Source organism: Chiloscyllium plagiosum, unplaced genomic scaffold, assembly GCF_037043375.1.
Source record: "Chiloscyllium plagiosum isolate Xiang-an unplaced genomic scaffold, Cpla_swu_hap1 HiC_scaffold_31, whole genome shotgun sequence".
Taxonomy (NCBI): Eukaryota; Metazoa; Chordata; class Chondrichthyes; order Orectolobiformes; family Hemiscylliidae; genus Chiloscyllium; species Chiloscyllium plagiosum.
Window position 1 is genome coordinate 3,377,763 of NW_028270169.1, and position 21,175 is coordinate 3,398,937.

At 55.2% G+C, this 21,175-nt stretch overlaps 1 protein-coding gene across 1 annotated transcript in view; it reads left to right on the top strand.

Moving 5' to 3' along the window:
* The window catches only part of LOC148141843 (pigment epithelium-derived factor-like), a 74,897-nt gene that overhangs the window by 16,396 nt on the left and 37,326 nt on the right, over positions 1-21,175 (top strand). Inside the window, exon 3 of the mRNA XM_087977139.1 lies at positions 498-717. Within this exon, the coding sequence (XP_087833265.1) occupies positions 498-717 (220 nt within the window). The remainder of the gene's footprint in view (positions 1-497; positions 718-21,175) is intronic.

The window sequence follows — 21,175 nt, forward strand, 5'->3', positions numbered from 1 at the left end:
AGTACTCTGAACTTTCTCTTCTGGATAATAAATTGCCTTACTATTCTATTCCTCTGACCAAAATAGAAAACCTCTCACTTATCCACCCTGTTATTCTATATGTAAACCCCTCAATTAGATTCCATTCTGGAAATCACTGCTGGGTATCAGTTATTCTATATATAAACCCTTCAATTAGATTCTAGTCTATTACTCCCTCCTGGATATCTGTTCTTCTATATGTAAACCATCCTGAGTCCCTTCATTAGATTTCAGTCTGTAACTCCCTTGCTAGTATCAGAATATTCCGTACGTAAATCACCCCGAACTTCCTGATTAGATTCCAGTCTATAACTCCCTCCCAGGGTATCTGTTATTCTGTGTATAATCCACTCCGAACCCCTCGATTAGATTCCAGTGTGTAACTCCCTCCCGGGGACGGTATACTCGTAGTCATTACTCTGTGCTGAGCTATTGCATGTCTCTAACACAGTCCTACCCACCTTCAATATTTCCAGGAGCCTGTGGAAGATGTGAGCTCATTGTTGGAGGCACCAGATCCCCAGTTGGAGGAGGAAGAGGAGGAAGAGATCCTGACTTCTCCAGTGCAGAGGCTGGCATATTCCATTTCCGAGTTTGGCTATAATCTTTACCGGCAGCTGGCCAGCAGCCATCCCAATGACAACATCTTCCTGTCACCCCTGACCGTAGCCACAGGCCTATCCTCATTGTCTCTTGGTGAGAAAACCGACCATTCCATCTCCCTCACTTCAACCACCATCGAAGGATTCCTGCTACCAATTTCACATTGTAATGGCTCCCACACACACTGACCCTCACTGGGTAAGGTCCCACACACGCTGACCCTCACTGGGGTACAGTCCCACACACACTGACCCTCACTGGGTAAGGTCCCACACACACTGACCATCACTGGGGTACAGTCCCACACACACTGACCCTCACTGGGTAAGGTCCCACACACACTGGCCCTCACTGGGTAAGGTCCCACACACACTGACCCTCACTGGGTAAGGTCCCACACACGCTGACCCTCACTGGGGAACAGTCCCACACACACACACTGACCCTCACTGGGGTACAGTCCAACACACACACTGACCCTCACTGGGGTACAGTCCCACACACACACACACTGACCCTCACTGGGGTACAGTCCTACACACACACTGACTCTCACTGGGGTACAGTCCCACACACAGTGACCCTCACTAGGGTAAAGACCCAGACACACTGACCCTCACTGGGGTACAGTCACACACACACACTGACTCTCATTCGGATACAGTCCCATACACACTGACCCTCACTGGGGTACAGTCCCACTCACACACTGACCCTCACTGTGGTATGGCTCCCACACACACTGATCCTCACTGGGGTACAGTCCCAAACACACTGACCCTCACTTGGGTACAGTCCCACACACACTGACCCTCACTGGGGAACAGCCCCCCCCACACACTGATCCTCACTGCGGTAGCCCCACACACACACACTGCCCCTCACCGAGGTACAGTTTCAAACACACTGATCCTCACTGGGGTACAGTTTCACACACACACTGACCCTCACTGGGGTACAATCCCACACACACACTGACCCTCACTGGGGTACAGTCCCACACACACACTGATGCTCAATGGGGTCCAGTCCCACACACACACATACTGACCCTCACTGGGATACAGTCTCACAACACACTGACTCTCACTGGGGACAGTCCTACATTCACAGTGCCCCTCACTGGGGTACAGTCCCACACACACACTGATGCTCAATGGGGTACAGTCCCACACACACGCTGACCATTACTGGGGCACGGCTCCCACACACACACTGACCCTCACTGGGCTACAGTCGCACACACACTGACCTCACTGGGGTACAGTTCCACGCACACTGACCCTCACTGGGGTACAGTCTCACACACACAGACCGTCACTGGGGTACAGCCCCCACACACACTGACCCTCACTGGGGTGCAGTCCCACACACACTGACCCTCACTGAGGTACAGTTCGTCACACACACTGACCCTCATTGGGGTACAGTTCCACACATAGACTCACCCTCACTGGGGTTCAGCCCCATACACACACTTCCCCTCACTGAGGTACAGTTCCCCACGCACTGATCCTCACTGGGATACAGTCCCAAACACACACTGGCCCTCACTGGGGTACAGTCTCACAACACACTGACCCTCACTGGGGTACAGTCACACATACACAATGCCCCTCACTGAGGTACAGTCCCACACACAAACAGATGCTGAATGGGGTACAGTCCCACACACACACTGACCCTCACTGGGGTACGGCTCCCACACTGACACTGACCCTCACTGGGCTACAGTCGCACACACACGGACTGTCACTGGGGTGCAGTCCCACACACACACTGACCCTCACTGGGATACTCTTCCACACACACTGACCCTCACTGGGGTACAGTCCCACACATTCACTGATCCTCCCTGGGGGACAGTCCCACACACACACTTACCCTCACTGGGTACAGTTCCAAACTTACTAACCGTCACTGTGGTACAGTCCCACGCACACACTCACCATCACTGGGGTACAGCCCCACACACACACACTGACCCTCACTGGGTTACAGTCTCACAACACATTGACCCTCACTGGGGTACCGTCCCTCACACACTGACCCTCACTGGGGTGCAGTCCCACACACACACTAACCCTCACTGGGGTACAGTCGCACACACACTGACCCTCACTGGGATACAGTCCCACACACACACTGACCCTCACTGGGGTACAGTCTCACAACACACCGACCCTCACTGGGGTACAGTCCCAGATACACAATGCCCCTCACTGGGGTACAGTCCCACACACACACTGACCTCACTGGGGTACAGTCCCCCACACACACTGACCCTCACTGGGTACAGTTCCACACACAGAGACCGTCACTGGGTACAGCTCCCACACACACTGACCCGCACTGGGTACAGTCCCACACACACTGACCCTCACTGGAGTACAGTTCAACACACACACTGACCCTCACTGGGGTACAGTCCCCCCCATACACTGACCCTCACTGGGTACAGTCCCACACACACAATGACCCTCACTGGGGTACAACTCCCACACACACTGACCCTCACTGGGGTGCAGTCCCACACACACTGACCCTCACTGGAGTACATTTCGACACACACACTGACCCTCACTGGGGTACAGTCCCACACACACAGACACTCACTGGGGTTCAGCCCCACACACACACTGCCCCTCAGTGAGGTACAGTTCCACACACACTGACCCTCACTTGGGTACAGTCCCAAATACACACTGACCCTCAGGGTTGTACATCCCCACACACACACACACTGACGCTCACTGGGGTACAGTCCCACATACACACTGACCCTCACTGGGTTATAGTGCCACACACACTGACCCTCACTGGGGTACAGTCCCACACACACAGCCGTCACTGAGGTACAGCTCCCACACACACTGACTCTCACTGGGGTGCAGTCCCACACACAGTGACCATCGCTGGGTTACAGTTCAGCACACACACTGACTCTCACTGGGGTACAGCTCCCACACACACTGTCTCCCACTGGGCTACAGTCCCACACACACACTGACCCTCACTGGGGTGCAGTCCCACACACACTGACCCTCACTGGGGCACAGTCCCACACACACTGACCCTCACTGGGTTACAGTTCGACACACACACTGACTCTCACTGGGGTACAGCTCCCACACATACTGACTCCCACTGGGGTACAGCCCCACACACACACACACACACTGACCCTCACTGGGGTACAGTCTCACAACACACTGATCCTCACTGGGGTGCAGTCCCACACACACTGACCCTCACTGGGGTACAGTCCCACACACACTGAATCTCACTGGGGTACAGTCCCATACACACTGACCCTCACTGGGGTGCAGTCCCACACACACTGACCCTCACTGGGGCACACTCCCACACACACTGACCCTCACTGCGGTACAGTCCCACACACACACTGACCCTCACTGGGGTACAGTCCCACACACACTGACCCTCACTGGGGCACAGTCCCACACACACTGACCCTCACTGGGGCTATAGTCCCACACACACTGACCATCACTGGGGTACAGCTCCCACACACACTGACCCTCACTGGGGTACAGCTCCCACACACACTGACCCTCACTGGGGTACAGTCGCACACTCACACACTGACACTCATTGGGGTATAGCCCGACACACACACTGACCCTCACTGAGGTACAGTTCCACACACACTGACCCTCACTGGGGTACAGTCCCACACACACACTGACTCTGAAAGGGGTACAATCCCACACACATTCTGCCCCTCACTGCAGTACAGACCCACACACACTGATCCTAACTGGGGTATAGTCCCACACACACACCGACCCTAACTGGGGTATAGTCGGACACACACTCACTCATTCTCACTGGGATACAGTCCCACACATGGCGACCGTCACTAAGGTACAGTCCCACAAACACTGACCCTCACTGGGGTATAGTCTCACAACACACTGACCCTCACTGTGGTACAGTCCGTCACACACTGACCCTCACTGGGGTACAGTCCAACACACACACTGACCCTCACTGGGGTACAGTCCCACACACACACTGACCCTCACTGGGGTACAGTCCCACACACACACTGACCCTCACTGGGGTACAGTCCCACACAAACGGAACCTCCCTGGGATACAGCTCCCACACACTGACCCTCACTGGGATGCGGTCCCCCACACACTGACCCTCACTGGGGTATAGTCCCACGCACACTGACCCTAACTGGGGTACAATCCCACACACACATTGAACCTCACTGGGGTACAGTCACACACACATTGACCCTAACTGGGGTATAGTCCTACACACACACTGATCCTCACTGCGGTACAGTTCCACACACATTGACCGTCACTGGGGTACAGTCCCACACACATACACTGACTCTCACTGGGCTACAGTCCCACACACACTGACCCTCACTGGGATACAGTCCCACACACACATTTACCCTCACTGGGGTACAGTCCCACACACACACTTACCCTCACTGTGGTACAGCCCCCCACACACACACTAACTCTCACTGGGGTACAGTCTCATAACACACTGACCCTCACTGGGGTACTGCCCCACATACACAATGCCCCTCACTGTGGTACAGTTCCACACACACACTGATGCTCAATGGGGTACAGTCCCACACACACACTGACCCTCACTGGGGTACGGCTCCCACACACACTGACCCTCACTGGGGTACAGTCCCACACACACTGACTGTCACTGGAGTACAGTCCCACACACACTGACCTTCACTGGGGTACAGTCCCACATACACACACACTAACCCTCACTGTGGTACAGCCCCCCACACATACACTGACTCTCAGTGGGGTACAGTCTCATAACACAATGCCCCTCACTGTGGTACAGTCCCACACTCACACTGACCCTCACTGGGGTATGGCTCCCACACACACACTGACTCTCACTGGGCTACAGTCGCACAAACACTGACCCTCACTGGGGTACAGTCCCACACACACACTGACCCTCACTGGGGTACAGTCCCACACACACACTGACCCTCACTGAGCTACAGTCGCGCACACACTCTGCCCCTCACTGCAGTACAGACCCACACACACTGATCCTAACTGGGGTATAGTCCCACACACACCGACCCTAACTGGGGTATAGTCGGACACACACTCACTCATTCTCACTGGGATACAGTCCCACACATGGCGACCGTCACTAAGGTATAGTCCCACACACACCGACCCTAACTGGGGTATAGTCGGACACACACTCACTCATTCTCACTGGGATACAGTCCCACACATGGCGACCGTCACTAAGGTACAGTCCCACACACATTGACCCTCGCTGGGGTATAGTCTCACAACACACTGACCCTCACTGGGGTACAGTCCGTCACACACTGACCCTCACTGGGGTACTATCTCACACACACTGACCCTCGCTGGGGTATAGTCTCACAACACACTGACCCTCACTGGGGTTCAGTTCGACACACACTGACCCTCACTGGGGAACATGCGAACATACACACTGATCCTCACTGGGCTACAGTCACACACACACTGGCCCTCATTGTGGTACAGTCCCACCCACACACTGACCCTCACTGGGATGCGGTCCCACACAAACGGAACCTCCCTGGGATACAGCTCCCACACACTGACCCTCACTGGGGTACAGTTCGACACACACTGACCCTCACTGGGGTACAGTCCCACACAAACGGAACCTCCCTGGGATACAACTCCAACACACACTGACCCTCACTGGGGTACAGTTCGACACACACTGACCCTCACTGGGGTACAGTCCCACACAAACGGAACCTCCCTGGGATACAACTCCCACACACACTGACCCTCACAGGGGTACAGTCCCACACACACTGACCCGCACTGGGGTATAGTCCCACGCACACTGACCCTCACTGGGGTACAATCCCACACACACACTGACTCTCACTGGGGTACAGTCCCACACACACAATGAACCTCACTTGGGTACAGTCACAGACACATTGACTCTAACTGGGGTATAGTCCTACACACACACTGATCCTCACTGGGGTACAGTTCCACACACATTGACCGTCACTGGGATACAGTCCCACACACACACTGACTCTCACTGGGCTACAGTCCCATACACACTGACCCACACTGGGGCACAGTCCCACACACACACACTGACCCTCACTGGGCTACAGTCCCACACACACGTTGACCCTCACTGTGGCACATGCCCACACACATATTGACCCTCACTGGGGTACAGTCCCACACACACTGACTCGCACTGGGGTACAGTCCCACACACACTGACCGTCACTTGGGTACAGCTCCCACAAACACAATGACTCTCACTGGGGAACACTCCCACACACATACTGACCCTCACTATACCCAAGTGTAGTCCCACATACACACTGACCAACACTGGGTTACAGTCCCACATACACTGATCCTTACTGGGCTACAGTCAAACACACAATAACCCTCACTGGGGTACAGTCCCACAAACATACTGACACTCATTGGGCTACATTTGCACACACACTGACCCTCACTGGGATACAGTCCCACACACACTGACCCTCACTGGGATACAGTCCCACACACACACTTACCCTCACTGGGGTACCGTTCCACACACACTGACCCTCACTGGGGTACCGTTCCACACACACTGACCCTCACTGGGGTACAGTCCCACACACACACTTACCCTCACTGTGGTACAGCTCCCCACACACACACTGACTCTCACTGGGGTACAGTCTCATAACACACTGACGCTCACTGGGGTACTGCCCCACATACACAATGCCCCTCACTGTGGTACATTCCCACACACACACTGATGCTCACTGTGGTACAGTCCCACACACACACTGACCCTCACTGGGCTACAGTTGCACACACACTGACCCTCACTGGGGTACAGTCCCACACACACTGACCCTCACTGGGCTACAGTCGCATACACACTGACCCTCACTGGGGTACAGTCCCACACACACACAGCCCCTCACTGGGGCACAGTCCCAAACACACACTGACCCTCACTGGGGTACAGTGCCATGTACACTGACCCTCACTGGGGCACAGTCCCAAACACACACTGACTCTCACTGGGGTACAGTCCCACATACACAGACCCTCACTGGGGTAGAGTCCCACACACAAACTGCCCCTCTCTGAGATACAGTCCCAAGCACACAGCCTCTCACTGTGGTACAGTTCCACACACACGCACTGAGCCTCAATGGGGTACAGTTCCACACACACACTGACTCTCACTGGGCTACAGTCCCATACACACTGACCCTCACTGGGGTACACTCCCACACACACACACTAACCCTCACTGGGGTACACTCCCACACACACACACTAACCCTCACTGCGGTACAGTCCCACAAACACAGTGACCCTGACTGGGCTACAGTCCCACACACATGGACCCTCACTGGGGCACAGTCCCACAAACACACTAACCCTCACTGGGGTACAGTCCCATCCACAAACTGACCCTCACTGGTGTACACTCCCACACACACACCCCTCACTGGGGTACAGACCCACAAACACAGTGACCCTCACTGGGGTACAGACCCAAACACACACTGACCCTCACTGGGGCACAGTCCCACAGACACACTGACCCTCACTGGGGTACAGTCCCAAACACACACTGACCCTGACTGGGGTAAGTCCCACACACACACACACTGACCCTTACTGGGGTACAGTTCCACACACACAGTGCCCCTCACTAAGATACAGTCCCACACACACACTGTCCCTCCCTGGGGTACAATCCCACACACACACTGCCCCTCACTAAGATACAGTCCCAAGCACACATCCTCTCACTGGGGTACAGTCTCACACACACACTGAGCCTCACTGGGGTACAGTCCCACACAAACACACTGACCCTCCTTGGGATGCGGTCCCACACAGACTGACTTACACTGAGGTTCAGTCCCATACACACTGATCCTCACTGGGCTACAGTCGCACACACACTGACCTTCACTGTGGTATAGTCCCCCACACACTGACTGTCACTGGGGTACAGTCCCACACACACTGACTGTCACTGGGGTACAGTTCCACACACATTGACCCTCACTGGGGTACAGTCCCACACACATTGACCCTCACTGGGGTATAGTTCCCCACACACTGACTGTCACTGGGATACAGTCCCACACACATTGACTCTCACTGGGGTATAGTTCCCCACACACTGACCCTCACTGGGATACAGTCCCACACACACACTGACCCTCACTGGGCTACAGTCACACACACACGTTGACCCTCACTGTGGCACATGCCCACACACATATTGACCCTCACTGGGGTACAGTCCCACACACACACTGACTCGCACTGGGGTACAGTCCCACACACACTGACCGTCACTTGGGTACAGCTCCCACAAACACAATGACTCTCACTGGGGAACACTCCCACACACATACTGACCCTCACTATACCCCAGTGTAGTCCCACACACACACTGACCAACACTGGGTTACAGTCCCACACACACTGATCCTCACTGGGCTACAGTCAAACACACACTGACTCTCACTGGGGTACAGTCCCACACACACAATAACCCTCACTGGGGTACAGTCCCACAAACATACTGACACTCATTGGGCTACATTTGCACACACACTGACCCTCACTGGGATACAGTCCCACACACACACTTACCCTCACTGGGGTACCGTTCCACACACACTGACCCTCACTGGGGTACAGTCCCACACACACACTTACCCTCACTGTGGTACAGCCCCCCACACACACACTGACTCTCACTGGGGTACAGTCTCATAACACACTGACCCTCACTGGGATACTGCCCCACATACACAATGCCCCTCACTGTGGTACAGTCCCACACACACACTGATGCTCAATGGGGTACAGTCCCACACACACACTGACCCTCACTGGGGTACGGCTCCCACACACACAATGACCCTCACTGGGGTACCGTTGCACACACACTGATCCTCACTGGGGTACAGTCCCACACACACACTGACCCTCACTGGGCTACAGTCCCACACACACACAGCCCCTCACTGGGGCACAGTCCCAAACACACACAGCCTCTCACTGGGGTACAGTTCCACACACACTGAGCCTCACTGGGGTACAGTTCCACATACACAGTGCCCTACACCGCGGTACAGTCCCATACACTCACTGACTCTCACTGGTGTACAGTCCCACACAAACACACTGACCGTCCTTGGGGTGCAGTCACACACACTAACCCCCACTGGGCTACAGTCCCACACACACTGACTCACACTGAGGTTCAGTCCCATACACACTGACCCTCACTGGGCTACAGTCGCACACACACTGACCCTCACTGTGGTACAGTCCCACACGCACACTGACCCTCACTGGGGTACAGTCCCACACACACTGACTGTCACTGGGGTACAATCCCACACACATTGACCCTCACTGGGGTACAGTTCCCCACACACTGACCTTCACTGGGGTACAGTTCCACATAAGCAATGCCCCTCACTGGTCTACAGTCCCACACACAAGTTGACCCTCACTGTGGCACAGTCCCACACACATATTGACCCTCACTGGGGTACAGACCCCCCCACACTGACCCTCACTGGGGTACAGACCCTCCCACACTGACCCTCACTGGGGTACAGTCCCACACACATTGACCCTCACTGGGGTACAGTCCCACATAAACAATGCCCCTCACTGGTCTACAGTCCCACACACACACTGACCCTCACTGGGGCACAGTCCCACACACACACTGACCCTCACTGGGGTACAGTCCCACACACACACACTGCTCCTCACTGGGATATTGTCCCACACACATTGACCGTCACTGGGGCACAGTCCCACACAAACACTGACTCTGACTGGGTTACAGTCCCACACACACACTGCCCCTCACTGAGATACTGTGCCACACACACTGACCGTCACTTGGGTACAGCTCCCACAGACACACTGACTCTCATTGTGGAACACTCCCACACACACACTGACCCTCACTATACCCCAGTGTAGTCCCACACACAAACTGACCGACACTGGGTTACAGTCCCACACAAACACTGACTCTCACTGGAGTACAGTCCCACACACACACTGCCCCTCACTGAGATACTGTGCCACACACACTGACCGTCACTTGGGTACAGCTCCCACAGACACACTGACTCTCATTGTGGAACACTCCCACACACACACTGACCCTCACTATACCCCAGTGTAGTCCCACACACAAACTGACCGACACTGGGTTACAGTCCCACACAAACACTGACTCTCACTGGGGTACAGTCCCACACACACACTAACCCTCACTGGGCTACAGTCCCACACACAGACTGACCCTCACTGGTGTACACTCCCACACACACACTCCTCACTGGGGTAGAGATCCCCAAACACAGTGACCCTCACAGGGGTACAGTCCCACACACGTCGTCCCTCACTGGGGCACAGTTCCACACACGTTGACCCTCACTGGGGTACAGTCCCACATACACTGACCCCACTGGGGTATAGTCCCAAACACACACTGACCCTCACTGGGGTGCAATCCCACACACACTGACTGTCACTGGGGTACAGCCCCACACACATTGACCCTCACTGGGGTATAGTCCCACACACATTGACCCTCACTGGGATACAGTTGTCCACACACTGACCCTCACTGGGGTACAGTCCCACACACACACACACTGATCGTCACTGGGGTACAGCCCCACACACAAACTGACACTCATTGGGGTACAGTCCCCCACACACTGAGTCTCACTGGGGTACAGTCCCACACACACACTGCCCCTCACTGAGGTACAGTGCCACACACACTGAACATCCCTTGTGTACAGCTCCTACAGACACACTGACTCTCATTGTGGAACACTCCCACACACACACTGACCCTCACTATACCCCAGTGTAGTCCCACACACAAACTGACCGACACTGGGTTACAGTCCCACACAAACACGGATTCTCCCTGGGGTACAGTCCCACACACACACTAACCCTCACTGGGCTACAGTCCCACACACAGACTGACCCTCACTGGGGTACAGTGTCACACACACACACTCCTCACTGGGGTAGAGACCCCCAAACACTGTGACCCTCATAGGGGTACAGTCCCACACACGTCGTCCCTCACTGGGGCACTGTCCCACACACGTTGACCCTCACTGGGGTACAGTCCCACATACACTGACCCCACTGGGGTATAGTCCCAAACACACACTGACCCTCACTGGGGTGCAATCCCACACTCACTGACTGTCACTGGGGTTCAGTTCCCCACACACTGATCCTCACTGGGGTACCGTCCCACACACACTGACCCTCACTGGGGTACAGTCCTACATACACACTGACCCTCACTGGGCTACAGTCGCATACACACTGACCCTCACTGGGGTACAGTCCCACACACATTGACCCTCACTGGGGTACAGTCCCACAAACACACAAACTGACCCTCACTGGGGTACAGTCCCCACACATTGACCCTCACTGGGATACAGTCCCACACACACACTGACCCTCACTGGGCTACAGTCCCACACACACTTTGACCCTCACTGTGGCACATGCCCACACACATATTGACCCTCACTGGGGTATAGTCCCACACACACTGACTCGTACTGTGGTACAGTCCCACACACACTGACCGTCACTTGGGTACAACTCCCACAAACACAATGACTCTCACTGGGGAACACTCCCACACACATACTGACCCTCACTATACCCCAGTGTATTCCCACACACACACTGACCAACACTGGGTTACAGTCCCACATACACTGATCCTTACTGGGCTACAGTCAAACACACACTGACTCTCACTGGGGTACAGTCCCACACACACACTGACCCTCACTGGGATACAGTCCCACACACACTTACCCTAACTGGGGTACCGTTCCACACACACTGACCCTCACTGGGGTACAGTCCCACACACACACTTACCCTCACTGTGGTACAGCTCCCCACACACACACACTGACTCTCACTGGGGTACAGTCTCATAACACACTGACCCTCACTGGGGTACTGCCCCACATACACAATGCCCCTCACTGTGGTACAGTCCCACACACACACTGACCCTCACTGGGGTACGGCTCCCACACACACACTGACCCTCACTGGGGTACCGTTCCACACACACTGACCCTCACTGGGGTACAGTCCCACACACACACTTACCCTCACTGGGGCACAGTCCCACACACACACTGATGCTCAGTGGGGTACAGTCCCACACACACATTGACCCTCACTGGGGTACAGTCCCACACACACACTGACCCTCACTGGGCTACAGTTGCACACACACTGACCCTCACTGGGGTACAGTCCCACACACACACACACTGACCCTCACTGGGCTACAGTCGCATACACACTGACCCTCACTGGGGTACAGTCCCACACACACACAGCCCCTCACTGGGGCACAGTCCCAAACACACACTGACCCTCACTGGGGTACAGTGCCACGTACACTGACCCTCACTGGGGTACAGTCCCACACACACACACACTGACCCTCACTGGGCTACAGTCGCATACACACTGACCCTCACTGGGGTACAATCCCACACACACACAGCCCCTCACTGGGGCACAGTCCCAAACACACACTGACCCTCACTGGGGTACAGTGCCACGTACACTGACCCTCACTGGGGTACAGTCCCAAACACACACTGACTCTCACTGGGGTACAGTCCCACATACACAGACCCTCACTGGGGTAGAGTCCAACACACACACTGCCCCTCTCTGAGATACAGTCCAAGCACACAGCCTCTCACTGGGGTACAGTTCCACACACACACTGAGCCTCACTGGGGTACAGTTCCACACACACAGTGCCCCTCACCGCGGTACAGTCCCATACACTCACTGACTCTCACTGGGGTACAGCTCCCACACACACACTGCCATTCACTGGTGTACAGTCCCACACACACTGACCCTCCTATGGGTGCAGTCACACACACTAACCCCCACTGGGCTACAGTCCCACACACACTGACTCACACTGAGGTTCAGTCCCATACACACTGACCCTCACTGGGGCACAGTCGCTCGCACACTGACCCTCACTGTGGTACAGTCCTACACGCACACTGACCCTCACTGGGGTACAGTCCCACACACACTGACTGTCACTGGGGTACAGTTCCCCACACACTGACCTTCACTGGGGTACAATCCCACATACACACACACTTACCCTCACTGTGGTACAGCCCCCCCCACACACACTGACTCTCACTGGGGTACAGTCTCATAACACAATGCCCCTTACTGTGGTACAGTCCCACACACACACTGATGCTCATTGGGGTACAGTCCCACACACACACTGACCCTCACTGGGATACGGCTCCTACACACACACTGACCCTCACTGGGCTACAGTCGCACATACACTGACCCTCACTGGGCTACAGTCGCACGCACACTCTGCCCCTGACTGCAGTACAGACCCACACACACTGATCCTAACTGGAGTATAGTCCCACACACACCGACCCTAACTGGGGTATAGTCGGACACACACTCACTCATTCTCACTGGGATACAGTCCCACACATGGCGACCATCACTAAGGTACAGTCCCACACACATTGACCCTCGCTGGGGTATAGTCTCACAACACACTGACCCTCACTGGGGTACAGTCTGTCACACACTGACCCTCACTGGGGTACTATCTCACACACACTGACCCTCGCTGGGGTATAGTCTCACAACACACTGACCCTCACTGGGGTTCAGTTCGACACACACTGACCCTCACTGGGGAACAGTCCTACATACACACTGATCCTCACTGGGCTACAGTCGCACACACACTGGCCCTCATTGTGGTACAGTTCCACACACACACTGACCCTCACTGGTGTACAGTCCCACACACACACGGACTCTCACTGGGCTACAGTCCCATACACACTGACCCTCACTGGTGTACAGTCCCACACAGAGACTAACCCTCACTGGGGTACACTCACACACACACACACTAACCCTCACTGCGGTACAGTCCCACAAACACAGTGACCCTGACTGGGCTACAGTCCCACACACACTGACCCTCACTGGGGTACAGTCCCATCCACAAACTGACCCTCACTGGTGTACACTCCCACACACACACCCCTCACTGGGGTATAGACCCACAAACACAGTGACCCTGACTGGGGTAAGTCCCACACACACACACACACACTGACCCTCACTGGGTTACAGTTTCACACACACAGTGTCCCTCACTAAGATACAGTCCCACACATACACTGCCCTTCACTGGTGTACAGTACCACACAAACACACTGACCCTCCTTGGGGTGCGGTCCCATGCACACACTAACCCCCACTGGGCTACAGTCCCACACACACTGACTCACACAGAGGTTCAGTCCCATACACACTGATCCTCACTGGGCTACAGTCGCACACACACTGACCCTCACTGTGGTACTGTCCCCCACACACTGACTGTCACTGGGGTACAGTCCCACACACATTGACCCTCACTGGGGTACAGTCACACACACATTGACCCTCACTGGGGTACAGTTCCACACACACAGTGCCCTACACCGCGGTACAGTCCCATACACTCACTGACTCTCACTGGGGTACAGCTCCCACACACACACTGACTCTCACTGGGGTACAGTCCCACACATACACTGCCCTTCACTGGTGTACAGTCCCACACAAACACACTGACCGTCCTTGGGGTGCAGTCACACACACTAACCCCCACTGGGCTACAGTCCCACACACACTGACTCACACTGAGGTTCAGTCCCATACACACTGACCCTCACTGGGCTACAGTCACACACACACTGACCCTCACTGTGGTACAGTCCCACACGCACACTGACCCTCACTGGGGTACAGTCCCACACACTGACTGTCACTGGGGTACAATCCCACACACATTGACCCTCACTGGGGTACAGTTCCCCACACACTGACCTTCACTGGGGTACAGTTCCACATAAGCAATGCCCCTCACTGGTCTACAGTCCCACACACAAGTTGACCCTCACTGTGGCACAGTCCCACACACATATTGACCCTCACTGGGGTACAGACCCCCCCACACTGACCCTCACTGGGGTACAGACCCTCCCACACTGACTCTCACTGGGGTACAGTCCCACACACACTGACTCTCACTGAGGTACAGTCGCACATACACTGACCCTCACTGGGGTACAGTCCCACACACATTGACCCTCACTGGGGTACAGTCCCACATAAACAATGCCCCTCACTGGTCTACAGTCCCACACACACACTGACCCTCACTGGGGTACAGTCCCACACACACACACACACTGCTCCTCACTGGGATATTGTCCCACACACATTGACCGTCACTGGGGCACAGTCCCACACAAACACTGACTCTGACTGGGGTACAGTCCCACACACACACTGCCCCTCACTGAGATACTGTGCCACACACACTGACCGTCACTTGGGTACAGCTCCCACAGACACACTGACTCTCATTGTGGAACACTCCCACACACACACTGACCCTCACTATACCCCAGTGTAGTCCCACACACAAACTGACCGACACTGGGTTACAGTCCCACACAAACACTGACTCTCACTGGGGTACAGTCCCACACACACACTGCCCCTCACTGAGATACTGTGCCACACACACTGACCGTCACTTGGGTACAGCTCCCACAGACACACTGACTCTCATTGTGGAACACTCCCACACACACACTGACCCTCACTATACCCCAGTGTAGTCCCACACACAAACTGACCGACACTGGGTTACAGTCCCACACAAACACTGACTCTCACTGGGGTACAGTCCCACACACACACTAACCCTCACTGGGCTACAGTCCCGCACACAGACTGACCCTCACTGGTGTACACTACCACACACACACTCCTCACTGGGGTAGAGATCCCCAAACACAGTGACCCTCACAGGGGTACAGTCCCACACACGTCGTCCCTCACTGGGGCACAGTTCCACACACGTTGACCCTCACTGGGGTACAGTCCCACATACACTGACCCCACTGGGGTATAGTCCCAAACACACACTGACCCTCACTGGGGTGCAATCCCACACACACTGACTGTCACTGGGGTACAGCCCCACACACATTGACCCTCACTGGGGTATAGTCCCACACACATTGACCCTCACTGGGGTACAGTTGTCCACACACTGACCCTCACTGGGGTACAGTCCCACACACACACACACACTGATCGTCACTGGGGTACAGCCCCACACACAAACTAACACTCATTGGGGTACAGTCCCCCACACACTGAGTCTCACTGGGGTACAGTCCCACACACACACTGCCCTCACTGAGGTATAGTGCCACACACACTGAACATCCCTTGTGTACAGCTCCTACAGACACACTGACTCTCATTGTGGAACACTCCCACACACACACTGACCCTCACTATACCCCAGTGTAGTCCCACACACAAACTGACCGACACTGGGTTACAGTCCCACACAAACACTGACTCTCACTGGGGTACAGTCCCACACACACACTGCCCCTCACTGAGATACTGTGCCACACACACTGACCGTCACTTGGGTACAGCTCCCACAGACACACTGACTCTCATTGTGGAACACTCCCACACACACACTGACCCTCACTATACCCCAGTGTAGTCCCACACACAAACTGACCGACACTGGGTTACAGTCCCACACAAACACTGACTCTCACTGGGGTACAGTCCCACACACACACTGCCCCTCACTGAGGTACAGTGCCAGACATACTGACCGTCACTTCGGTACAGCTCCCACAGACACACTGACTCTCATTTTGGAACACTCCAACACACACACTGACCCTCACTATACCCCAGTGTAGTCCCACACACAAACTGACCGACACTGGGTTACAGTCCCACACAAACACTGACTCTCACTGGGGTACAGTCCCACACACACACTAACCCTCACTGGGCTACAGTCCCACACACAGACTGACCCTCACTGGTGTACACTCCCACACACACACTCCTCACTGGGGTAGAGATCCCCAAACACAGTGACCCTCACAGGGGTACAGTCCCACACACGTCGTCCCTCACTGGGGCACAGTTCCACACACGTTGACCCTCACTGGGGTACAGTCCCACATACACTGACCCCACTGGGGTATAGTCCCAAACACACACTGACCCTCACTGGGGTGCAATCCCACACACACTGACTGTCACTGGGGTACAGCCCCACACACATTGACCCTCACTGGGGTATAGTCCCACACACATTGACCCTCACTGGGGTACAGTTGTCCACACACTGACCCTCACTGGGGTACAGTCCCACACACACACACACACTGATCGTCACTGGGGTACAGCCCCACACACAAACTAACACTCATTGGGGTACAGTCCCCCACACACTGAGTCTCACTGGGGTACAGTCCCACACACACGCTGCCCCTCACTGAGGTATAGTGCCACACACACTGAACATCCCTTGTGTACAGCTCCTACAGACACACTGACTCTCATTGTGGAACACTCCCACACACACACTGACCCTCACTATACCCCAGTGTAGTCCCACACACAAACTGACCGACACTGGGTTACAGTCCCACACAAACACGGATTCTCCCTGGGGTACAGTCCCACACACACACTAACCCTCACTGGGCTACAGTCCCACACACAGACTGACCCTCACTGGGGTACAGTGTCACACACACACACTCCTCACTGGGGTAGAGACCCCCAAACACTGTGACCCTCACAGGGGTACAGTCCCACACACGTCGTCCCTCACTGGGGCACTGTCCCATACACGTTGACCCTCACTGGGGTACAGTCCCACATACACTGACCCCACTGGGGTATAGTCCCAAACACACACTGACCCTCACTGGGGTGCAATCCCACACTCACTGACTGTCACTGGGGTTCAGTTCCCCACACACTGATCCTCACTGGGGTACCGTCCCACACACACTGACCCTCACTGGGGTACAGTCCTACATACACACTGACCCTCACTGGGCTACAGTCGCATACACACTGACCCTCACTGGGGTACAGTCCCACACACATTGACCCTCACTGGGGTACAGTCCCACAAACACACAAACTGACCCTCACTGGGGTACAGTCCCCACACACTGATCCTCACTGGGATACAGTCCCACACACACACTGACCCTCACTGGGCTACAGTCCCACACACACTTTGACCCTCACTGTGGCACATGCCCACACACATATTGACCCTCACTGGGGTATAGTCCCACACACACTGACTCGCACTGGGGTACAGTCCCACACACACTGACCGTCACTTGGGTACAACTCCCACAAACACAATGACTCTCACTGGGGAACACTCCCACACACATACTGACCCTCACTATACCCCAGTGTATTCCCACACACACACTGACCAACACTGGGTTACAGTCCCACATACACTGATCCTTACTGGGCTACAGTCAAACACACACTGACTCTCACTGGGGTACAGTCCCACACACACAATAACCCTCACTGGGGTACAGTCCCACAAACATACTGACACTCAGTGGGCTACATTTGCACACACACTGACCCTCACTGGGGTACAGTCCCACACACACACTGACCCTCACTGGGGTACAGTCCCACACACACACTGACCCTCACTGGGGTACAGTCCCACACACACACTGACCCTCACTGGGGTACAGTCTCATAACACACTGACCCTCACTGGGGTACTGCCCCACATACACAATGCCCCTCACTGTGGTACAGTCCCACACACACACTGATGCTCAATGGGGTACAGTCCCACACACACACTGACCCTCACTGGGGTACAGTCCCACACACACACTGACCCTCACTGGGGTACAGTCCCACACACACACTTACCCTCACTGTGGTACAGCTCCCCACACACACACTGACTCTCACTGGGGTACCGTTCCACATACACAATGCCCCTCACTGGGATACAGTCCCACACATGGCGACCATCACTAAGGTACAGTCCCACACACATTGACCCTCGCTGGGGTATAGTCTCACAATACACTGACCCTCACTGGGGTACAGTCTGTCACACACTGACCCTCACTGGGGTACTATCTCACACACACTGACCCTCGCTGGGGTATAGTCTCACAACACACTGACCCTCACTGGGGTTCAGTTCGACACACACTGACCCTCACTGGGGAACAGTCCTACATACACACTGATCCTCACTGGGCTACAGTCGCACACACACTGGCCCTCATTGTGGTACAGTCCCATACACACTGACCCTCACTGGTGTACAGTCCCACACAGAGACTAACCCTCACTGGGGTACACTCACACACACACACACTAACCCGCACTGAGGTACAGTCCCACACACAGACTAACCCTCACTGGGGTACACTCCCACACACACACACTAACCCTCACTGCGGTACAGTCCCACAAACACAGTGACCCTGACTGGGCTACAGTCCCACACACACTGACCCTCACTGGGGCACAGTCCCACAAACACACTAACCCTCACTGGGGTACAGTCCCATCCACAAACTGACCCTCACTGGTGTACACTCCCACACACACACCCCTCACTGGGGTATAGACCCACAAACACAGTGACCTCACTGAGGTACAGTCCCACACACAGACTAACCCTCACTGGGGTACACTCCCACACACACACACTAACCCTCACTGGGGTACACTCCCACACACACACACTAACCCTCACTGCGGTACAGTCCCACAAACACAGTGACCCTGACTGGGCTACAGTCCCACACACATGGACCCTCACTGGGGCACAGTCCCACAAACCCACTAACCCTCACTGGGGTACAGTCCCATCCACAAACTGACCCTCACTGGTGTACACTCCCACACACACACCTCTCACTGGGGTATAGACCCACAAACACAGTGACCCTCACTGGGGTACAGACCCAAACAAACACTGACCCTCACTGGGGCACAGTCCCACACACACACTGACCCTCACTGGGGTACAGTCCCAAACACACACTGACCCTGACTGGGGTAAGTCCCACACACACACACACTGACCCTCACTGGGCTACAGTTCCACACACACAGTGCCCCTCACTAAGATACAGTCCCACACACACACTGCCCCTCCCTGGGGTACAATCCCACACACACACTGTCCCTCACTAAGATACAGTCCCAAGCACACAGCCTCTCACTGGGGTACAGTCCCACACATACACTGCCCTTCACTGGTGTACAGTCCCACACAAACACACTGACCCTCCTTGGGGTGCGGTCCCATGCACACACTAACCCACACTGGGCTACAGTCCCACACACACTGACTCACACTGAGGTTCAGTCCCATACACACTGATCCTCACTGGGCTACAGTCGCACACACACTGACCCTCACTGTGGTACTGTCCCCCACACACTGACTG